This window comes from Eucalyptus grandis, chromosome 1 (genome assembly GCF_016545825.1).
Source record: "Eucalyptus grandis isolate ANBG69807.140 chromosome 1, ASM1654582v1, whole genome shotgun sequence".
NCBI lineage: Eukaryota > Viridiplantae > Streptophyta > Magnoliopsida > Myrtales > Myrtaceae > Eucalyptus > Eucalyptus grandis.
Window position 1 is genome coordinate 13,147,475 of NC_052612.1, and position 23,382 is coordinate 13,170,856.

The following is a 23,382-nucleotide window of genomic DNA, read 5'->3' on the forward strand; positions in this document are numbered from 1 at the left end:
CTCACTGAGTCTCATGTCCCATTAATGAAGTTGTTTTAAATCTGGGAGACAGTTCACTATATCAAACCCGCCAAGACGGCAAATATTTGGAGGGGTGGAAGGTGGATTTTGATACTCGTATATGTAGGTTCAGTACGAAATCTCTGTATTTAACTGGTATGTATACTTGTCTGTTAGTGCTTTTGGTGCCTAATGTTATTCAAACAGGTGAAATTCATACAAATGATTAAGCAGTCTAAGGATGATATTGAATTAAATAGATGTTAATAGCAATAACTTTACTTTGTAATGAAGTATATTATGTCATAAATCCTGATTAGCCTATTGTGTGTATGTGCTTTGAGGGAGAGATCCTAGTTTTCTGTTATAAACTTTCTTTTTTCACAATCTGATCCTTACAATGTCCTATTCACCATAGATAGTTCAAAGAAGAGGCATACCTTGAAGTGGATGGTATTTGAATCGGTAGTGGAGAATATTTGGGTCGAGCTGTGTACTCAGATTATCACCACAGGTCGATTACATATTTGGTTTATTTGCTCAGCTTCTTACGTGCAAATAACATAGGGATGGCTTGCTGAGTGAGGAACGTGGCTGCAAGTGTATGAAAGCTACTTGAAGTATCTTACCCTTTGCACTGCAAGGGATTTTCCAAAAAGCATTTGATGATGCGTGAACATGAACGCCATTGTCAAACATTTCCAATGCTAGACGTCTTGAGAACAACAATCAACTTCATTGCAGTCAGGCCCAGATGATGTAAATTCCATTGTCTTTTCCACTGCAGCAATTGAATTACTTTGCCGATCAATAGGTTGGCTCTCAAAGGAGGTACATTCCTTGGCATTTTTATCTGTTTTAATTACTCTCTCGGGAACACATTTTTCTGTTTTTTTTTTTTTAAAGTTTCTCACGTACAACAGGGGGACTTGCCTGGACCATCTGCCTCTCGTCATGCCCTCTACTCTTTGTTTGCTGACCCAATCATGGTAGCGCGCAAGCATTTTGGAGACCAGTCTTTGAGCTAAGTTCACGATTGGATCCCGCGGGAGACATGATCAATTGAAGTCAGAAAAAATAATTTGAAGTTGTGCATATATCACAAGAGGATCAACTCCTTGGCTGTCTCTTTTGTCCATTTCCTGATTTAGAAAAGCAGACTCATGGGCTTAGCAACTGAAGCAAGGCCACTTTTATGATGACTCGTTAAATCGTCAAAGAAGGTTGGTTTCTTAAGTATCTCCTACTGCACTAGTAGATGCTGGTTTGCTTCAATCTTATGCTGATGAGTCCATTTTGTGTTTCATGCATTAGCTCATCCTCTGTACTTATCTTGGTTTATGTTGAATACACTTATATCGTATGATCAGTAACTGATTTAACATAGTTTCTATTTGGCTGATTTGGCTTCGTTGAGATATTTTCTTGGCGTTGAGATATTTTCTTGCATTGAAATGACTGGATCCTCGCATGGCGTCTATCTTGTGTGCTGTAAATATGTTCTTGACCTTCTTAATGATTTTGGGTATCGATCCTTATGCAAAAACTGGGGGCAAAGTCATGGTTATTTCTTTCTGAATTTCATCAAGGAGTTGTGCTTAGAGTTCAACATATATGGTAAATTCACAAGCGGTTTTAGCAAGGCGGTGGCCATTTCTTTTAGCCATTAGGTAGCGTTTCCTTCTATTGATTTAGGCTTCTGGTTTTGCACTATCTTGCACGACCTCTTATGTGCGTGTCTCCAACTGCCGTCTCTTGAAGAATCTCTCTTAAGTATCATAGGAGCAAATCCAATGATGTGGGTGTAGCTTAGATGCCCATTGCAAGTTCGATTTTTCATAATAGTCGTTAGCTTTTAGCTACTTGCTTAGGTCTTCTCGTCATATAAAAGGAAAAAAAAAGTTGAAAACTTTAAAATAACAAAGAAAGTATAGGAAACACATATGATATCATTTCCCACAATAAACATGACAACATGTATAGTAGAAATAACCACGCACAGTAGAAATCAGGATGCGTGATTAAAGAACTTATTTTTTAACAAACTTAAACAACGCATGTCCTGGGGATTCTACCATTCGAACAAGGTTCTCTCTATTTGGTGCCACACTACGTAACCGTTGAACGAGTAGTTTTCATACCTCATTCTACAATGTTCAAGCTTCACTTGAGTGCCAAGACTGTTTGAACATATCGCCAGTATTTGGGATTTAACGGAGCCCATGCACATGCCACAATTGCTGTAAGAAAGTGCTTGGCTACAAGTTGCGTGACCATAGGCGGCTGCTGCGGTATAAGGAGATGTGGTAGAGTAGTTGTAGTCCTCGTCACTAGGTGTCACGGTCACCATGTCCTCAAGAATGTAAGCCATGCCGTTTGCGTAAGGATCATTGCTCGAATAGGAGCCGATATTGCAAGCCCTATTAACTATACCGGTGTGCAGGGCACCTTTGATAACATTGAACATCAAGAGGGACAGCATTAGCATAATTGCAACTTTTGAAGTAGTATCCATAATGTGATATGCCTTCAATTTTTTTCTCAACCCTACTTTGTACTTTGATAGGCCCTAGTCCTAACTATTTATAACAGTTGTGCCCAATAGGTTTTCTCCTACGATTAGCATATCAACCTTTCTTCCATGGTACCAATGCATAAACAATCTTAAAAGCTTCTAGTTGTTTGTATACAGAATGATAACAACGCAGCAATTTGACCTGCTTAAGTAATTCAAAATATTTCTTTAGTTTGCAATTTGTCCTTTCTCTTTGGCTAACGTCTTTTTTCTACCACTTGGACAACAGTTGCACACAATTGTACAATTTGAACACACAAATTTGTCTCCCTTTCACAAATCATCGGTAATTCTGATTTTTTCACTTTTTGGAATTAATGAGGGTTTTATCACATTTCAATTGTCTCTTAATGTTCATTTGTATGTCGTTTATGTTGCTCATCCTTTTTCATCTTGTACTCTCATTTATGTCTCATCTATTTCTCCGAGTTATCTTTTGTTGACTCCAATAACTCTAGACAACTTAATCAGGGAGATTCTTGATTCCTTTGCTTACTCGTTGAATCCTTGTTTCTGTTTTTTTTTTTTTTTTTTGACATCCTATCTTGCATAACATTTGAACTATTCAATTTTGAGCTTGACTAGTACTCCCAAATTTACGTAAACTGTTGCATTCACATGCATCACTTGAGATCACTCATTGTTGCTCACGAAATACATGAGATATCTAAAGAAATAGCCAAAAGATTTATTCATTGGATCATGTTACCGATTATCTCAATGAATACTTGGCAAACATGCTCACAAGAAATTTTCTTATCTTCAATGCGTCAATAGGTATTCCTTAGAAATTGGCAAACATGCTCTGTTCTAGTTCTAGAATCTAGAAAGCCCAAATTTTCACGTGAAGCCTTTCTACTCGTGTCACTTTCTTTCGCGGATGAATGTTGAAGTTTTCTTCCTTGATTAATAAAAAATCTAGCTTCATATCGTTTTGTGATCAGGTAATTTCATTGCTCCTTTTTTTCCTTTGTTTTAGTGATTCACAAAATTGAGATGTATCCATATTGTTCTAACGTAAATCACTAAGAATCTGAATTATCAGTCTTCTTTTAATGATTTTTGTTCTTACTTTTGATTTTGTTCTAAATCTATTCTCGGGAACAAAAAATTTACCAAACGAATTATTTTTCTGTTCCGGAGAATAGAAAAATAAAATTAGATACTTTTTGGAGCGTTACTAAACAAGGCCAAATTGACTTTGGAACACATTTTTTCTGTTTTTTTTTTTTTTAGGTCTCACGTACGGCAGGAGGATATGCTTGGATAGTCTGCCTCTTGTTACACCTCAACTCTTTGTTTGCTGACACAATCATAATAGCATGCAAGCATTTCAGAGATAGGTCTTTATGCTAAGCCTGCTAGTGGATACCTAAACAACGGCAGAAGTCCAAAGACAAGTGCCATAACTTGGCACGCCGGGACACTAAGTGCCATAACTTCAAAATGGTATACTTAAGTACCACTTTTTTTTTCGAGTGGACACTTAAGTGCCACCTCCGGCGACCCTTGCCGAAATCCTACGTGGCAATATTTTATTATTATTTTTTGCCTACGTGGCTCGCCGGAGCTCCAAATCAGCATAAAAATTAAAAAAAAATTAAAAAAAGAAAATTTTAAAAATTTTAAAAATTTTAATTTTAAAAATTAAAAAAATAAGAAAATTTTAATTTAAAAATTTTAAAAAATAAGAAAATTAAAAAAAATTAAAAATTAAAAAAAAAAGGGGGAGGTCGAACGGCGGCCGGGGTCGAGCCCTCGCCGCCGCCGCCCCCCGCCGTCGCCGGGAAGGGCCGGCGACGGAGGGGGAGGGTCGATCGGGTCGCCGGCCCCGGCCGACCGACGGCGAGGCGAGGGCTGCGAGCCCTCGCTGATCGCGGCGAGGGCCGCGACCCGCCCCCCAGATCTGGGCGAGGCTCGCCGGCCCTCGCCGGCCCCCGGCCGTGGCCCGGCGACCCCGGCCGACCCTCCCCACTCCGTCGCCGGCCCTTCTCGGCGGCGGGAGGTGGCGAGGGCCCGCGACCCCTCGCCGGATCCGGGCGAGGGTCGCGGCCCACGCCTGCATCTAGGGCGAGGGTCGCGGCCCTCGCCCTGCATCCGGCGAGGGCTCGCGGCCCTCGCCGCCTCCCCGCCGCCGTCGGGAAGGGCCGGCGACGGAGTGGGGAGGGTCGGCCGGGGTCATCATGCCTGGCCGTGGGCCGGGCGAGGCCGACGACCGACCGGTGGCGAGGGCCCGCGAGCCCGCCCGATCTGGGCGAGGGCTCGCGCCCTCGCCGCGATCCGGCGAGGGCTCGCAGCCCGCCGTCGGTCGACGGGGCCGCGACCCGCCGACCCTCCCCCTCCGTCGCCGGCCCTTCCCGGCGACGGCGGGAGGCGGCGGCGGTGAGGGCTCAGCCCTCAGCCGCCCGTCGACCTCCCCCTTTTTAATTTTTAATTTTTAATTTTTAATTTTTAATTTTTTTTTTTTAAAAAAATTAAAAATTTTTCTTAATTTTTTTAATTTTTTTAATTTTTCTTTTTTTTTAAAATTTTTTTTGAATACTTTTATAATTTAATTAATTTTTATATTATTATTTACACGTAGACACGAAACGGCGTCGTTTTTGCGTTTTATCCGCCACGTCGGCATGCAAAACGACGCCGTTTTGGACTAAACTCGCCGGAAAATTGCCACGTCAGCCATTTGGCCGGATTTTCGCCGAGTGGCACTTAAGTGTCCCATTTTACTCCGATGATGGCACTTAAGTGTACCATTTTAAAGTTATGGCACTTAAGTGTCCCTTGCGTACAAGTTATGGCACTCCAGGTGTCCTCACCTCCCTAAACAACATCTTGTTTTATGTTGTCTTGTGAATTGGTGGTAATTTGCACCTCTGTGGCCAGTTCCGCATTTCTAGTTCTTATGACAGATATTTAGAAAGAAATATGATTTGAGAATGTTAGTTAGGCATTTTCTCTTCGCTGTTCATACAAGTGATTGGAAGTGCATCATGGAATTTGAAATCCCTTGCACATGCGCCGGAGAATATGGAACTAGCCCCTGATGTCCTAATTATGCCATGATCCTATTAAGGGACGCTGCGTTGTAGGAAATCTATCAAGTGGTCCTATGTACCCTTCTTTAGTGTTGTATCTTGCTAATGGAAACAGCTCACAAGTACCATCGCTACTAATCACCATTGTGGTACCTTTTGCTCTATGCAATAGTGTTTTCAAATCCGGGCCTATTGGATATTAGGTCAAGTCTACCCAAAATCGATGGACTCAATAAACGCGACCCATGTTCTTTGAAGTTCTTTCTAAGAGAATATGCAGTGTGTATAAGTAGGGGTGAGCATGGTTTTAAGGTAGATCCTAGAACTGAAAAACCAGATTAGTGGGAACTTGTTCAGTTCTAAGTTTCAAGATATACATGGTAAGTTTCAAGTTTCAAAAATTGAGGAATTTATTTTGATAACAGATTCCAGTTTCTTGGTTGGTAGAAGCTAGAACAAATTTTTGTATTTTTCTTTATTTATGTCTTTGTATGATTCTACATTATTCCATAGCGTCTATTGAATCACTAGTCTGAATTTCTATTTTACGACTGAGATTCTTTTACTTTGTTAATGTGTCATATTATTCGTGTATCTAAATATAAGTTTTGATAAGTGAATTGTAATAGCAAGTAGTGATCATTAAAAGTGATGATTCACTGTAATCGTTCAATTAATAATACGAGTGGAAGCTGGGTAGAATTTGGATCCGACCTTAGAACATATTACAAGGTACATTGCAGGTTTTAAGGTATGCGGAATAAGTTTTAGGTTCCAAAAAATAATGAATCTATTTTAGCGGGTAGGTTCTATGTCCTAGGTGGAACCTCTACAAATCTGGAATTGCTCACCCCTATGTATAAGCACCACTCTCCTCAAAACAAGTTATCATGGCTTCAAAAAAGGAGATTGGTTGGATAAAAGAGATAATTATTTTGTATTTGCATACGAAATGTTATTATTCAACTTGAGAAAAGAGCAAGAGAGGAAGAAGACAATATTTGTTTTTTGGAAGAACAATATGCCACATCTATATTAAAGCATTGATTGTTTTCTATTCATTGTATTTGATAATTTGGATGGCAGAGTGTCTTTTAGTGAAATATCATGATTTAGTCCTAGTGAGTGTAGATATGGCGCCTTTTGAATGTGATCTTCTTTTTTTGTCCAATTTTCGTATCAATTTTACCCAATATGCTGTTCATTGAATTGAAAAAGTGAACAAAATTTGTACCATTAGAAATTATTCGAAACAAGCTTTTAAATGACACATTACCGGGATTTGGGGGGCTTATTTTGTGCAATTTACTAGGACTTCACGTGAGTAATTTTGAGGGAATGGAAGTTTTGGGACAAATTAAACCCTAACCGATGGTGGAGATGGCCATGTGACCATCGCGTGCTCGTTCGATAGCTATTTTAGCATCGGTGATGAGCTTAGGGTATAGCTCACTTCATGAAGAATTTGAGAAAAGTCCATTCTAAGGGTCCTTTAAGAAAAAGCGTCTAACAGGGTATTTTGGCTTTTTTTCTGTTTTTTTTTTGGGTTAATACAACTAAAAAAAATCTCAAATTAGTAAACACATGACATATTTATCGCAAATTAATTTCATCTCACAAAAAAAAAAACCCAAATTGGTATTCAAACAAAAATCTACTTGTAATGCATACCTATCAACACAAATGACAGATGACTATAAGATGAATGAGAGGTGAAGAATGATTGATCCGATGTGGAAAATTCATATATGTTGACATGTATGCATTTTAACATAGCATATATTTGGGTGAGGGCTATCAATTTGGGATGTTCTATGAGATGAAATTACTTTGGATAAATATATCATGAGGTATTAATTTGGGATATTTTTTCAAAAGACTAAAGCTTTGGGATAAATGTTTAAGGCACTACCAATTAGAGTTTGTTAATGAAAGTAAACTCATTTTGTTTTTCATTTTGGGTAAGCTCGTTGCCCTCGATTCACTCACGTTTGATGCCTCTCTCGCCGATCGTAGCCACCAATGACTAGCCCGAGCCGATCGCAGCCACCAATGACTAGGCCAAGTATCGCCGTCCACCAATGGAGTATTCGTTGCCGTCCACCATTGCTTCTCTCCCGCTCTATGCCCCACTCAAATCCATCCCAATTTTTTGCTAGTTTTGCCTCTCCAACAACAATCTCCGTGATATACTACATATTGGGACGTGATTCATAACCTTGATTTGGGAGCTTTTATAGTTCAAGCTTGTATTTTATTGATAATATGGGTTTAAGCCCATGAGTAGCTACTGGGTATATATAGGTCCCCTTTGGTTTGGTTTTGAGAAAATGTTCTTGGGAAAATGCAAACACTTTTGGGGCAAAGGGTTTTCCAAAATGTAAATAGTGTTTGGTGAATTGTAATTTTAAAGTGCATTAAAAACACTTTGGTTTAAATATCGTTCGATAAAAATTACATTTATAAAGGCCTTTTAATAAATTTTTGTTAAAAAAAGTTTTTACATTTTTTTAAAGTTTAGCCATCGGCGGCCAACGACCGGATTCGTCCGTTGAACGGCCCCCACTCGAGTCGTGCGACCTCAAGCAACCCCAAAATAGAGTCGCCAATGTGCACAACCCCTTGACCAGTGATATAAGATAAATCTTGTGTTTCAATTTCTTTTTTTTTTTTTGATAATTCGGGAACCCCGAACAGCCGGCAGCCGCGGGGGTAAACCCGGGATGAACTAGGCCACCACCACAGACCCAGCCACAGGTGAGTCGCACGAATGCTTACGTGAGTTTCGAACCCCTCCCTCCTCGATGGGGGAGAGAGCGTGAAACCACCGCAGCCACCGTGGGCGGTGGTTTGTGTTTCAATTTCTTTTCCTCGCTTTTTTTTTTTTTTTTTTTTTTTGTAATTGTGCGTCGAATCCTTACACCATAGCTCGTTACTGCTCATGTTCTTTCTCTCTGTTTAGCTTGTGAAAATGGTCATTTGTATCATTTATAAAAAAAAAATTGATAAAAAAATATTTGTATTGTCGGTAAATGATGATATAAGATAAATCCGCCATTGCTTCTCTCCTGCTCTATGCCCCACTCAAATCCATCCCTATTTTTTGCCACTTTTGCTTCTCTAACAACAACTTCCATACTATATGATATATTGGGGAAGCGATCCATACTCCCAATTAACAGGAATGCACACAAGAGTTTGGAGATTTTTATAATTTGAGTTCATATTTATTAGCAGTTTAGGCTTAAGCTCATGAATAGTTACTGAGCATATATAATTTCTTTCTCTTGTAATTGAAAATTGTAACATAAAGATGCAATATGCTAATTATAGTAGAGTTATTTGCTAAATGTACTCCTAGTTTAGGAGCGATTTGGGATAAATTTTGTGTTTCAATTTCTCCTTCTCGCTTTTAATTTATTTTCTTGTGATTGTGCGTCAAATTTTAACGCCATAGCCCATCACTACTCATGCTCTCTCTCTCTCTTTCTCTCTCTCTTGCTAGCTCATGAATCGTCTTCGGCATTATTAGTTAGGTCCTTGGACAATTATATTTCTAAGAAGGATTGTTGTTTCCTCTCTTTTTAGCTTGTGAATCATCTCTGGTATTATTGTTTAGGTCCTTGGACAATTATATTTCTAAGAAGGATTGCGGTTTATGAAGCATAATGCTCAAGGCCTTGTAGTGAAATTAGGAATGATTGAGTCAGAAATATTTGTTAAATCAAATTTCAATTGTTGGATCGGGACATGAAATGAGTTAAATTCCGCATTACATACTATAATCTATTCATCCGTACAAACATATGTAGTCGTAGATACAAGTTAAGCGGATTGAAATATATTGTTAGATGCTCATCATCATGTTATCACACTGTTTATCAGTATGTTCAATGATCCGGTAAATCTCAATTAGTTGGAGGAGAAGTAAAACTGTGCGCATGAGTCACTACTAACAAAAAATGAAAATCTGATTTTGCGATTAATTGTATCACTTATTGAAAAAATGGATAAAAGAAATATTCGTATTGTCAGTAAATAATGATGCGAAATCATTTGAAATCATGTCCTATCCAGATCTACATCTTTCTGTTCGATATCATCATAACCAAGAAACGGTAGAGCCAAGCCCGAATATGAAAGCTTGATAGAGAGAGAGCCATAAGCTGAAGCTTTTCAGCTTTCAGATCCATCATCAACCGATGAAGCCAAAGAATGTCTGCCCTGCTTCTTCCATCTTCCTCCTTCTTCGTGCTCCAGCTGCGTTCTCCAGCGAGTCGTCATCCCATTCCATCCTCCATCTCCTCATCCTTCTCATCTCCCTTTCTCGTCTCCCCCTCGTCGGAGGTTTTCCTCGACCCCTTACCCTAATTTAGACGATCCCAACCAGGTCTTGAGTTACGTGAGGAGAAATTGCAGAGCTGGTGGTGGTGGGTTTACGAGTGTCGGTGATGCCCTGTGTTGCTTCGGTAAAATGATAAAGGCGAGCCCTTTGCCTTCCTCCGGGGATTTCAGTCTACTGTTGGGTGCTATAGTGAGGATGAAGCACTACTCGACTGCGATCCGCTTGATTGAGCGGCTGCCTTCTTTGGGGGTCGAGGATGATGTTGTGTTGCTCACTATTTGGATGAATTGCTTCTGCCGGTTAAGGCGGGTTGATTTGGGTTTGTCTATTCTGGGCAGAATCTTCAAGCTTGGGTTTCCCATCACTGTGGTGACGTCGAGCACCCTGATTGACGGTCTCTTTATTCAGGGCAAAACTGATCAAGCCTTGAGGTTCCTCGATGATATGGGACGAAATGGCCCCGAACCTAATGAGACCACGTATGCGATAATTGCCAAGGGGTTATGCAGGGCAGGTAACACCAGATTGGCCGTTGAATTGCTGAGGGACTGGGAAGAGAGAAGCTGCAGGCTCGGTTCCTTTGCATACGGCATAGTAATTGATGGTCTTTGCAAGGAGGGATTGATCACAGAGGCGTTGAGACTCCACGGCATTATGAGCAAGAAAGGCGTCAAACCAAATGTTGTTACTTATAACACCTTGATCCACGGTCTGTGCGATGTAGGCCAGATGGAAGATGCTCTCATATTGTTGAAAGAGATGACAAGCGGAGGCATCCAACCCGACATATTCACTTATAACTCCTTGGTTCATTACTTGTGCAAGCTAGGCCAATGGAAAGATGCGACGGTCTGGATGGAGAAGATGATGGAGGCAGGAATTGAACCGGATGTCGTTACTTATACCTCTGTCATTCAAGGAGTGTGCAATTCCGGCCAATTGAAAGAGTCCCAAAGACTGCTGAGTCATATGGTGCAAAGCAGAGTCATGCCGAATGTTCAAACCTTCAATATTCTGGTGGATGCACATTGTAAAGAGGGAATGCTTGTAGAGGCAGAGGCCATAATCAACCGGATGATTCAATTAGGTAAAATGCCTGATAGTGTCACTTACAATGCATTGTTGAACGGTTATTGTTTGCAAAATAGGATGGATGATGCTCTGGCGGTTCTTAATTTGATGGTTGAAAGAGGCTGCTCACCTAATGTTGTTACCTATAACATGTTGATTAACGGATACTGCAAAGCGAAAAGAATTGACAAATAAAAATACTGTTCCAAGAAATGCTTGAAAGGGGCTTGAATCCTGATGTCATCACGTACAACACTCTCATAAGTGGATATTGCCAGGTTGGGAACCTAGAAGCCGGGGGAGCTAATTAACGAGATGCGATCTCATGATCTGTATCTAAATCATTATACCTTGAATTCTTTCCTGGATGGCTTGTGTAAACACGACAGATTGACAAGGCCATGACATTGCTTCAAAAGATGGAAGGTTCCAAATTCGTCCCAAACATTGTGACTTACAATATTATAATGAATAGCATGTGTAATGCCGGAAAGCTCGACGATGCTAAGGGGCTGTTTGATTCTTTGCATGCTCGAGGCTTGCAACCTAACATGTCGACATGTAACATTCTCATGCATGGGTTGTGCAAAGGAGGACGTACAGAGGAAGCATATCAGCTCCTAAAGGAGATGGAAGGAAATGGATGATTTCCAGATGGGGTCAATTATAACACAATAATCCAAGGACTACTAAGAAATAACAAAAGTACTAGAGCCGTGCAACTTGTCAGTGAAATGGTTGACAGGGGTTTTTCTGCAGATGTAGCAACGATGGAGTTGTGGGTCAAATATCTCGTGAAAGATGGAACTTCTTCCTTTTCTAGTAGAACTCTCCATTGTCTCTGAGATCTGTCCACTTTTTTCGTCTGAAATGTGATGCAGAGTAAATCAGATTACCGCCAATTTTTCTTCCAATCGTCATCTCACTGAGTCTCATGTCCCATTAATGAAGTTGTTTTAAATCTGGGAGACAGTTCACTATATCGAACCCGCCAAGATGGCAAATATTTGGAGGGGTGGAAGGTGGATTTTGATCCTTGTATATCTAGGTTCAGTACAAAATCTCTGTATTTAACTGGTATGTTTACTCGTCTGTTAGTGCTTTTGGTGCCTAATGTTATTCAAACGGGTGAAATTCATACAAATGATTAAGCAGTCTAAGGATGATATTGAATTAAATAGATGTTAATTGCAACAACTTTACTTTGTAATGAAGTATATTCTGTCATAAATCCTGATTAGCCTATTGTGTATGTGCTTTGAGAGAGAGATCCTAGTTTTCTGTTATAAACTTTCTTTTTTCACAATCTGATCCTTACAATGTCCTATTCACCATAGATATTTCAAAGAAGAGGCATACCTTGAAGTGGATGGTATTTGAATCGGTAGTGGAGAATATTTGGGTCGAGCTGTGTACTCAGATTATCACCACAGGTCGATTACATATTTGGTTTATTTGCTCAGCTTCTTATGTGCAAATAACATAGGGATGGCTTGCTGAGTGAGGAACGTGGCTGCAAGTGTATGAAAGCTACTTGAAGTATCTTCCCCTTTGCACTGCAAGGGATTTTCCAAAAAGCATTTGATGATGGGTGAACATGAACCCCATTGACAAACATTCCCAATGCTAGAGGTCTTGAGAACAACAATCAACTTCATCGCAGTCAGGCCCAGATGATTTAAATTCCATTGTCTTTTCCACTGCATTAATTGAATTACTTTGCCGATCAATAGGGTTGGCTCTCAACGGAGGTACATTCCTTGGCATTTTTATCTGTTTTAATTACTCACTCGGGAACACATTTTTCTGTTTGTTTTTTAAGTTTCTCACTTACAACAGGGGGACTTGCCTGGACCATCTGCCTCTCTTCATGCCCTCTACTCTTTGTTTGCTGACCCAATCATAGTAGCGCACAAGCATTTTGGAGACCAGTCTTTGAGCTAAGTTCACGATTGGATACTGTGGGAGACATGATCAATCGAAGCCAGAAAAAAATAATTTGAAGTTGTGCGTATGTCACAAGAGGATCAACTCTTTGGCTGTCTCTTTTGTCTATTTCCTGATTTTAAAAAGCAGGCTCATGGGCTTAGCAACTGAAGCAATTCCACTTTTATGATGACTCGTAAAATCTTCAAAGAAAGTTGGTTTATTAAGCATCTCCTACTGCGTTAGTGGATGCTGGTTTGCTTCAATCTTATGCTGATAAGTCCATTTTGCATTTCATGCATTAGCTCATCCTCTGTACTTATCTTGGTTTATGTTGAATACACTTATATCTTATGATCAGTAACTGATTTAACATAGTTTCTATTTGGCTGATTTGGCTTCCTTGAGATATTTTCTTGGCATTGAAATGACTGAATCCTTGTGCGGCATCAATACTGTATGCTGTAAACATGTTTTTGACCTCCTTAGTGATTTCGGGTAGTGATTCTTATGCAAAAACTGGGGGCAAAGTCATGGTTGTTTCTTTCTGAATTTCATCGAGGATTGTGCTAAGAGTTCAACATATATGGTAAATTCACAAGCGGTTTTAGCAAGGTCGTGGCCATTTCTGTTAGCCATTAGGTAGCGTTTCCTTCTATTGATTTAGACTTCTGGTTTTGCACTATCTTGCACGTCCTCTTTTGTGCGTGTCTCCAACTGCCGTCTCTTGAAGACTCTCTCTTAAGTATCATAGGAACAAACCCAATGATGTGGGTGTAGCTTAGATGCACAATGCAAGTTCGATTTTTCATAATAGTCGTTAACTTTTAGCTGCTTGCTTAGGTCTTCTCGTCATGAAAAAAAAAACAATTTGAAAACTTTAAAATAACAAAGAAAGTATAGGAAACAATATCATTTCCCACAATAAATATGACAACATGTATAGTAGAAACAACCACGCACAACAGAAATCAAGATACGTGACTAAAGGACTTATTCTTCAACAAACTTAAGCAACGCATGTTCTGGGTTTGTTGCCATTCAAACAAGGTTCTCTATGTTTGGCGCCAAACTACGTAACCGTTGAATAAGTAGTTTTCATACCTCATTCTACAATGTTCAAGCTTCACTTGAGTGCCAAGACATGTCCACTGTTTGGACATATCGCCAGTATTGGGGATTTAACGGAGCCCGTGCATTTGCCACAATTGCTGTAAGAAAGTGCTTGGCTACAAGTTGCGAGACCGTAGGCGGCTGCCACGGTATAAGGAGATGTGGTAGAGTAGTCGTAGTCCGCGTGATTTGGTGTCACGGTCACCATGTCCTCGAGAATGTAAGTCATGTTGTTTGCATAAGGATTGTCGCTCGAATAGGAGCCGGTATTGCAAGCCCTATTAACTATACCGGTGCGCGGGGCACCTTTGACAACATTGAATATCAAGAGGGACAACATTAGCATAATTCCAACTCTTGAAGGAGTATCCATAATGTGATATACCTTAATTTTTTTTCGCCCTAGTCCTGACTATTTATAGCAATTGTGCGCAATAGGTTTTCCCCTACGATTAGCATATCGACCTTTCTTCCATGGCACCAATGCATAAACAAAAGCTTCTAGCTGTTTGTATATAGAATGAAAAAAAAAAACGCAATTTGATATTTTTTTGTTCTTCCATGGTACCAATGCATAAACAATCTTAAAAGCTTCTAGCTGTTTGTATACAGAATGAAAACAACGCAAATGCAATTTGACCTGTTTAAGTAATTCAAAATATTTCTTTAGTTTGCAATTTGTCCTTTTTCTTTGGCTAACGTGTTGTTTCTACTACTTGGACAACCGTCGCACACAATTGTACAATTTGAACACACACAAATTTGTCCATCTTTCACAGATCATCGGTAATTCCGATTTTTCATTTTTTGGAATTAACGAGAGTTTTATCACGTTTCAATTGCCTCTCAATGTTCATTTGTATGTCATTTATGTTGCTCGTTCTTTTTGTCATCTTGTACTCTCATTTATGTCTCGTCTATTTCTCCGGAGTTATCTTTCGTTGACTCCAACAACTCTAGACAAACTTAATCAAAGGAGATTCTTGATTCCCTTGCTCATTCGTTGAATCCTTGTTTTTGTTTTTCTTTTTACATTCTATCTTGCATAACATTGAATTATTCAATTTTTAGCTTGATTAGTACTCCCAAATTTACGTAAACCGTTGCATTCACATGCATCACATGAGATCACTCATTGGTGCTCACAAAATACATGAGATATCTACAGAAACAGCCAAAAGAAACAGCTCACTAGTACCATCACTACTAATCACTGTGGTGGTACCGTTTGCTCTATGCCATAGCATTTTCAAATCCGGGCCTATTGGATATTAGATCAAGTCTACCCAAAATGGATCGACTCAATAAACCCAACCCATGTTCTTTGAAGTTCTTTCTAAGAGAATATGTAGTGTGTATAAGTAGGGGTGAGCATGGTTTCAAGGTAGATCCTAGAACTGAAGAACCAAATTAGTGGGAACTTGTCTAGTTCTAAGTTTCAAGGTATATAGGGTAGGTTTCAAGTTTCAAAAATTGATGAATTTATTTAGATAATAGATTCCAGTTTCCAGGTAGGTACAAGCTAGAACAAATGTGTATTTTTGTTTGTTTATGTCTTCTTATAATTCTATAGTATTCCACGGTGTCTATTGAATCACTAGTATGAGTTTTCATTTTATGACTGGGATTTTTTATTTTGTTAATGTTTCATATTATTCATGTATCCAAATATAAGTTGTGATCAGTGAATTGTAACAATAATAGTGGTCTTTAAAAATGATGCATTGTAATCATTCAATTAATAATACAAGTGAAACCTGGGAAGAACTTGGAACAGACCTTGGAACATACAACAAGGTAGATTCTAGGTTTTAAGGTATGTGGATAGGTTTTAGGTTCCAAAAAATAATAAACTTATTTTAGTAGGTATGTTCGATGTTCCGTGGAACCTATAAAAATCCGGAATCGCTCACCCTTATGTATAAGGACCACTCTCCTCAAAACAAGCTATCATGGCTTCAAAAAGGAGATTGGTCGGATAAAGAGATAATTATCTTGTATTTGAATACGGCATGTTATTATTCAACTTGAGAAAAGAGCAAGAGAGGAAGAAGACAATATTCATTTTTCTCTTTTCGAAGAACAATATGCCACATCTATATTAAAGCATTGATTGTTTTCTATTTAGTGTATTTGATAATTTGGGCGGCATAGTACCTTTTAGTGAAATATCATAATTTAGACCTAGTGAGTGCAGATATGGCGCCTTCCGAATGCGATCTTCTCTTTCATCCAATTTTTATATCAATTTTAGCCAATATGTTGTTCATCGAATCGGAAAAGCTTGGTTGATTTTGGGTGCACTGTGTGTGGAACAAAATTTATACCATCATAAATTATACAAAACAAGCTTTTAAATGACACATTACCGGGATTTGGGGGCTTATTTTGTGCAATTTATGGGACTTCACGTGAGAAATTTTGAGGGTAATGGAAGTTTTGGGACGAATTAAACCCTAACTGATGGTGGAGATGGCCATGTGACCGTCGCATGCTCATTGGATAGATATTTTAGCATCATTGATGAGCATGGGGTATAGCTCACTTCTTGGAGAATTTGAGAAAAGCCCATTTTAAGGGTCCTTCGAGAAAAAGCGTCTAACATGGTATTTTGGCTTTTTTTCTGATTTTTTTTGGGTTAATAAAACTAGAAAATCTCAAATTAGTAAACACATGACATATTTATTGCAAATTTATTTCATCTAACGAAAAAAAAACCCCCCAAATTGGTATTCCAAACCAAAATCTACTTGTAATGCATACTTGTCAACACAAATGGTAGATGGCTATAAGACGAATGATAGGTGAAGAATGATTGATCCAATGTGGAAAATTCACATATGTTGACATATATGCATTTTAATAGAGCATATATTTCGGCGAGGGCAATCAATTTGGGATGTTTTGTGAGATGAAGTTAGTTTGGATAAATATATCATGAGGTATTAATTTGAGATTTTTTTTTTCAAAAGACTAAAGCTTTGGGATAAATGTTTAAGGCACTACCAATTAGAGTTTGTTAACGAAAGTAAACTCATTTTGTTTTTCATTTTGGGTGAGTGAATCGCATTTTAGATGCCTTTCTCGCCTCTAATTCTTGTTTGCTTCTCTCGCTGATCGCAGCCACCAATGACTAGCCCAAGCATCGCCATCCACCACTGGAGTATTCGGAGTATTCGTTGCCATCCGCCACTACTTCTCTCCCGCTCTATGCCCCACTCAAATCCATCCCTATTTTTTTTTGCTAGTTTTGCCTCTCCAACAACAGTCTCCGTAATATACTATATATTGGGACGTGATTCATAATCTCAATTCGGGAGCTTAGTTTGAGCTCGCATTTTATTAAAAACATGGGTTTATACCCATGAATAGCCATTGGGTATATATAGATCCCTTTTCATTTAATTTTGGAAAATGTTATTGGGAAAATGCAAATACCTTTGGATTAAAGGGATTTTTCGAAATGTAAATAGTGTTTGGCGAATTTTAATTTTAAAGTGCAGCAAAAACAACTTTGGTTTAAATGCTGTTCAATAAAAATTGCATTTGTAATGGACTTTTAATAAATTTTTGTTAAAAAAAGTTTTTACATTTTTTTTAAAGTTTAGCCATTGGCGGCCAGTGATCGAATTTGGTTGCTAAACAGCCTCACCTGAGTTGTGCGACCTCAAGCGACCCCCAAGCAGCATTTGTTGTTGTGCGTGACCCCTTAACTGGCGATATAAGATAAATCTCGTGTTTCAATTTCTTCGCTTTTATTATGTTTTCTTTGTAATTGTGCATCGAATCCTTATACCATAGCTCGTCACTGCTCATGTTCTTTCTTACTGTTTAGCTTGCGAAAAAAATTTGATAAAAAAAAATATTTGTATTGTTAGTGAATGATGATGTGAAATCATTTGAAATCATGTCCTAACCATATCTACATCTTTTTGTTCGATATTATAACCAATAAACAACACCAGGATTCTCAGAAATGCCAAAAGTTGGCGACAAAATATTTAAGTGTCAAAAGTTATGAAAATGACACTTTGAGTGTCAAAATCGGAAAAGATGAATCACTTAAGTGTCAATTCGGCAAAAATCCGATCAAAATGCTGACGTGACGATTTTCAGTGAAGGAAATGCAAAATAGTGTCGTTTTGGTAGATGCGACGTGGTAAAAAATTAATATAAAAATTAATTAAATGAAATTTAAAACTAAATTTATTTAAAATATTTAAAAATAAAAATACAATTTTTTAAAAAAAAAATTAACAAAATTAAAAGATAAAAAAAGGAGGGAGGCAACTAAGGACTAAGTTCTCGTTGCTACCGAGAAGTTCTCGTCGTTGGGGAAGGGTCGTTACGGGGAGGGTCGGCCGGGGTCACCGCCTTGGCCGGGGGTCGGTGACCTCAAGAACCGATGACTAGGGCCACGAGCCCTTGCCCCGATCTGGGGCAAGGGTGACGGCCCTTGGCCTGGCCAGCGAGGATGGGTGGCGCCTCGCCTAGATTGGGGTAAGGGCTCGCGGGCTCTCCGTAGGTTGACCGAGGTCGCTAGCCCTTCTCGGCGTAGTGGCGGCGAGGGCTCAATTTCAGCCGCCTCCCTTTTTTATTTTTAAATGTTTTAATTTTTATATTAATTTTTTAGTAGGTCAAGATTAAAACGACATCATTTTTGCATTATCTATCCACATCAGCGTGCAAAACGACACCGTTTTACATTTATTATGTCGACAATTGCACATGTTAATATTTTGGTCGAACTTAAATAATTTATTTTGTTCCGATTTTAGTATCTATTTGTACCAATTTTTAACACTTAAAGCGATCTTTTGCCATAAAAAACCAAGCCCGAATATGAAAGCTTGATAGGGAGAGACGGAGAGAGAGAGCCGTAAGCTGAAGCTTTTCAGTTTTCAGATTCATCATCAACTGATGAAGCCAACGAAGTTCTGCCCTGCTTCTTCCATCTTCCTCCTTCTTGGTGCTCCAGCTGCGATCTCCAGCGAGTCGTCATCCCATTCCATCCTCCATCTCCTTCATCCTACTCATCTCCCTTTCTCGTCTCGCCGTTGTCGGAGGTTTTCCTCGACCCCTAACCCTAATTTAGACGACCCCAACCAGGTCTTGAGTTACGTGAGGAGAAATTGCAGAGCTGGTGGTGGTGGGTTTACGAGTGTGGGTGATGCCCTGTGTTGCTTCGGTAAATTGATAAAGGCGAGCCCTTTGCCTTCCTCCGGGGATTTCAGTCTACTGTTGGGTGCTATAGTGAGGATGAAGCACTTCTCGACTGCCATCCGCTTGATTGAGCAGCTACCTTCTTTGGGGATTGAGGATGATGTTGCCTTGCTGACCATTTGGATGAATTGCTTCTGCCGGTTAAGGCAGGTTGATTTGGGTTTGTGTATCCTGGGCAGAATCTTCAAGCTTGGGTTTCCCATCACTGTGGTGACGTCGAGCACCCTGATTGATGGTCTCTTTATTCAGGGCAAAACTGATCAAGCGTTGAGGTTCCTCGATAATATGGGACGAAATGGCCCCGAACCTAATGAGACTACGTATGCGATAGTTGCCAAGGGGCTATGCAGGGCGGGTAACACCAGATTGGCCATCGAATTGCTAAGGGACTGGGAAGAGAGAAGCTGCAGGATCAATTCCTTCACATACAACATAGTAATCGATGGTCTTTGCAAGGAGGGATTGATCACAGAGGCCTTGAGACTCCACGAAAGCATGAGTAAGAAAGGTATCAAACCAGATGTTGTTACTTATACCTCCTTGATTCACAGTCTGTGCAATGTAGGCCAGCTGGAAGATGCTCTGGGATTGTCGAAAGAAATGACAAGCGCAGGCATCCAACCTGACATATTCACTTATGGCTCGTTGGTTCACTGCTTATGCAACCTAGGCCAATGGAAAGATGCTATGGTCTTGTTAGAGAAGATGATGGAGGCAGGAATTGAACCGAACGCCGTTACTTATACCTCTGTCATTCAAGGAGTGTGCAATTCTGGCCAATTCAAAGAGGCCCGAAGACTGCTGAGTCATATGGTGCGAAGCAGAGTAATGCCAGATGTTCAAACCTTCACTATTCTGGTGGATGCACATTGTAAAGAAGGAATGCTTGCAGAGGCAAAGGCCGTAGTTGACCAGATGATTCAATTAGGTATTGTGCCTGATATTTTCACTTATAATACATTGATGAACGGTTATTGTTTGCAAAATAGAATGGACGAAGCTATGGAAGTGCTTAATTGGATGGTTAAAAGAGGCTGCTCGCCTAATGTTGTTTGTTATAACACGTTGATTAATGGATACTGCAAAGGGAAAAGAGTTGACAAATCAAAGATGCTTTTCCAAGAAATGCTGCAAAGGGGCTTGTATCCTGATGTCATCACATACAACACTCTCGTAAATGGATATTGCCAGGTTGGGAACCTTCAAGCCGCAGGGGAGCTAATTAACGAGATGCAATCTCGCAATGTCTCTCTAGATCGTTACACCTTGAGTGCTTTCCTGGATGGCTTGTGTAAAACCCGACAGATTGACAAGGCTATGATATTGCTTCGAAAGATGATAGGTTCCAAATTTGTCCCTAACATTGTGGCTTACAATATCCTAATAAATGGCATGTGTAATGCTGGAAAACTCGACAATGCAAAGGGGCTGTTTAATTGTTTGCATGCTCGAGGCTTGCAACCTAATGTGTGGACATATAACATTCTCATGCGTGAGTTGTGCAAAGGAGGACGTACGGAGGAAGCATATCTGCTTCTAAAGGAGATGGAAGGAAATGGATGCTTTCCAGACGGTGTCGCTTACAACACAATGATCCAAGGACTACTAAGAAATAACGAAAATACTAGAGTGGCGCAACTTGTTGATGAAAATGGTTGAAAGGGGCTTTTCTGCAGATGTAGCAACAATGGAGTTGTGGATCAAATACCTCATGACAAATGGAACTTCTTCCTTTACTAGGAGAACTGTCCATTGTCTCTGAGATCTGTCCAAGTTTTCATCTGAAATGTGATGAAGAGTAAATCAGATTAACGCCAAGTTTTCTTCCAAACATCTTCTCATTGTGTCCCATGTCCCATTGATGAAGTTGTTTCAAATCTCAGAGACAATTCACTGAATTGAACTGCCCAAGACGGCAAATATTTGGAGGGGTATAAGGTGGATTTTTATCATCCTTGTATATCTAGGTTCGGTATGAAATCTCTGCATTGAACTATTATGTGTACTCATCTGTTAGTGCTTTTGGTGCCTAATGTTTTTCAAACAGGGGAAATTCATACAAATGATCAAGCAGTCTGAGGATGATATTGTATTAAATAGATGTTAGTAGCGATAAATTTACTATGTAATGAAGTATATTATGTCATAAATCCTGATTAGCCTATTGTGTATGTGCTTTGAGAGAGAGATTCTAGTTTTCTGTTATACACTTTCTTTCTTCACAATCTGATCCTTTCGATGTCCTATTTACCACAGATACTTCAAAGAAGAGGCATACCTTGAAGTGGATGGTGTTTGAATCGCCAGTGGAGTATATTTGAGTCAAGCTGTGTATCAGATTATCACCACAGGTCGATTACATATTTGGTTTATTTGCTCTTCTTCTTACATGCAAATAACAGCGAAGTTTGGGGGACAGCTTGCTGACTAAGAAACGTGGCTGCAAGTGTATGAAAGCTACTTGAAGTATCTTCCCCTTTGCACTGCAAGGGATTTTCTGAAAAGCATCTGATGATGGGTGAACAAGAACACTGTTGACAAACAATGCTAGCCGTCTTGAGCGAGCAACAATCAACTTCATCGTGGTCAGGCCCAGATTATGTAAATTCCATCGTCTTTTCCACTGCATCAATTGAATTACTTTCCTGATTGATAGAGGTACATTCCTTGCCATTTTTGTCTGTCTTAATTACTGACTCGGGAGCACATTTTTCTGTTTGTTTTTAAGTGTCTCACTTACGACAGGAGGATTTCCCTGGACAATCTGCCTCTCGGCATGCCCTCTACTCTTTGTTTGCTGACTCAATCGTAGTAGCGTGCAAACGTTTTAGAGACAAGTCTTCGAGCTAAGTTCACGCATGGATACCATGACAGACATGATCAATTGAACTCAGAAAAAATAACTCGTCAAGCAAAAGGTTCAAATTGAAGTTGTGCATATATCACAAGAGGATCAACTCCTTGGCTCTCTTTTGCCTGTTTCCTGATTTGACAACGCAGGTTCATTGGCTTATCAACTGAAGCAAGGCCACTTTTACGATGAAAAGTAAAATCTTCAGAGAAAATTGCTTTCTTAAGTATCCCCTCCTGCGTTAGTAGATGCTGGTTTGGTTCAATCTTATGCTGATAAGTCCATTTTCTTGTTCATGCATTAGCTCATCCTCTGTACTTATTTTAGTTTATGCTGATGACACTTATGTGGTATGACCAGTAATTGATTTGACATAGTTTCTGTTTTGCTGATTTGGCTTCTTGGAAATATTCTCTTGGCAACGAAAAGACTGAATCCTCACGTGGCATCTGTCTTGCATGCTGTAAATATGTTCTCAACCTCCTTAATGATTTTCAAGTGGTGATCCGTATGCAAATACTAGGGACAAAGTCATTGTTATTTCTGTTGGAATTTCAACAGGGAGTTGTGCTTCGAGTTCAACGTATATGTCAAATTCACAAGCGACTTTAGCAAGGTCGTTACCATTTCTTTTAGCCTTTATGCAGCGTTTCCTTCTATTGATTCCGGCTTTTGGTTTTGCACTATCCTGCACGTCCTCTCTCTCGAGGGCTCGCTTAAGTATCATAGGAACAAACCGAATGACGTGCAAATTAGACTATACAAATTTGATTTTTCATACGAGTCATTAGCTTTTAGCTGCTTTCTTAGTTTTCTCGGTCATAAAAAGGCAATTTGAGAACTTTAAACTAACAAAAAAAGCATAGGAGACACATCATATCATTTCCCACAATAAACATGACAACATGAATGGCAGAAACAACTACACAAAATATAAATTAGGATACATGACTAGAGCATTTATCCTTCAACACACTTAAGCAACGCACATCCCAGTGCCGTTGCCATTCAAACAAGGTTCTCTATGTTCGGCGCCAAATTACTTAATTAGTGAACGGGTAGTTTTCATACTTCATTCTACAATCTTCAAGATTGACTTGAGCGCCCTAACTATTTGGACAGATGACCAGTATTTGGGATTTAATAGAGATTATGCATATGCCACAGTCGCTATAAGAAAGTGCTTGCCTACAGGAAGTGTGACCATAGGCGGTTGCTGTGGGATAAGGAGATGCAGTGGAGT

The 23,382-nt window shown here is 39.6% G+C and overlaps 4 protein-coding genes and 2 long non-coding RNA genes across 9 annotated transcripts; 4 read left to right on the top strand and 2 right to left on the bottom strand.

Annotated features, from left to right (window-relative positions):
• Positions 1 to 2,071: 2,071 nt before the first annotated feature.
• Positions 2,072 to 2,515, bottom strand: LOC104454172 (antifungal protein ginkbilobin-like protein). Its single transcript, XM_010068942.1, has one exon. The coding sequence runs from the start codon at positions 2,513 to 2,515 to the stop codon at positions 2,072 to 2,074; it is 444 nt and encodes a 147-aa protein (XP_010067244.1).
• A 7,291-nt stretch (positions 2,516 to 9,806) lies between these two features.
• LOC120295539 (putative pentatricopeptide repeat-containing protein At1g12700, mitochondrial) lies at positions 9,807 to 11,333 on the top strand. The gene is made up of 2 exons (XM_039316762.1): positions 9,807 to 11,042; positions 11,305 to 11,333. Exons 1-2 carry the CDS (start codon positions 10,085 to 10,087, stop codon positions 11,331 to 11,333), a joined length of 987 nt encoding a protein of 328 aa, XP_039172696.1. The 5' UTR covers positions 9,807 to 10,084.
• Positions 11,334 to 11,410: 77 nt separating this feature from the next.
• Positions 11,411 to 13,345, top strand: LOC120291483. The gene is made up of 2 exons (XR_005549543.1): positions 11,411 to 12,103; positions 12,490 to 13,345. It is a non-coding gene; the product is annotated as an uncharacterized LOC120291483 (long non-coding RNA).
• Positions 13,346 to 14,078: 733 nt separating this feature from the next.
• On the bottom strand, positions 14,079 to 14,438 carry LOC120295543 (antifungal protein ginkbilobin-like protein 2). The gene has a single exon (XM_039316767.1). It carries the CDS (start codon positions 14,436 to 14,438, stop codon positions 14,079 to 14,081), a length of 360 nt encoding a protein of 119 aa, XP_039172701.1.
• Positions 14,439 to 18,901: 4,463 nt separating this feature from the next.
• LOC120295546 (pentatricopeptide repeat-containing protein At1g63330-like) lies at positions 18,902 to 20,947 on the top strand. Its single transcript, XM_039316771.1, has one exon. The coding sequence runs from the start codon at positions 18,986 to 18,988 to the stop codon at positions 20,945 to 20,947; it is 1,962 nt and encodes a 653-aa protein (XP_039172705.1). The 5' UTR covers positions 18,902 to 18,985.
• A 6-nt stretch (positions 20,948 to 20,953) lies between these two features.
• Positions 20,954 to 22,587, top strand: LOC120290925. Of its 4 annotated transcripts, XR_005548715.1 has the most exons (3): positions 20,954 to 21,255; positions 21,545 to 21,889; positions 22,017 to 22,587. It is a non-coding gene; the product is annotated as an uncharacterized LOC120290925 (long non-coding RNA). The 4 variants fall into 4 exon arrangements; XR_005548712.1 differs by having other exon boundaries at positions 20,954 to 21,260; positions 21,545 to 22,587; XR_005548711.1 differs by having other exon boundaries at positions 21,545 to 22,587.
• Positions 22,588 to 23,382: the final 795 nt, after the last annotated feature.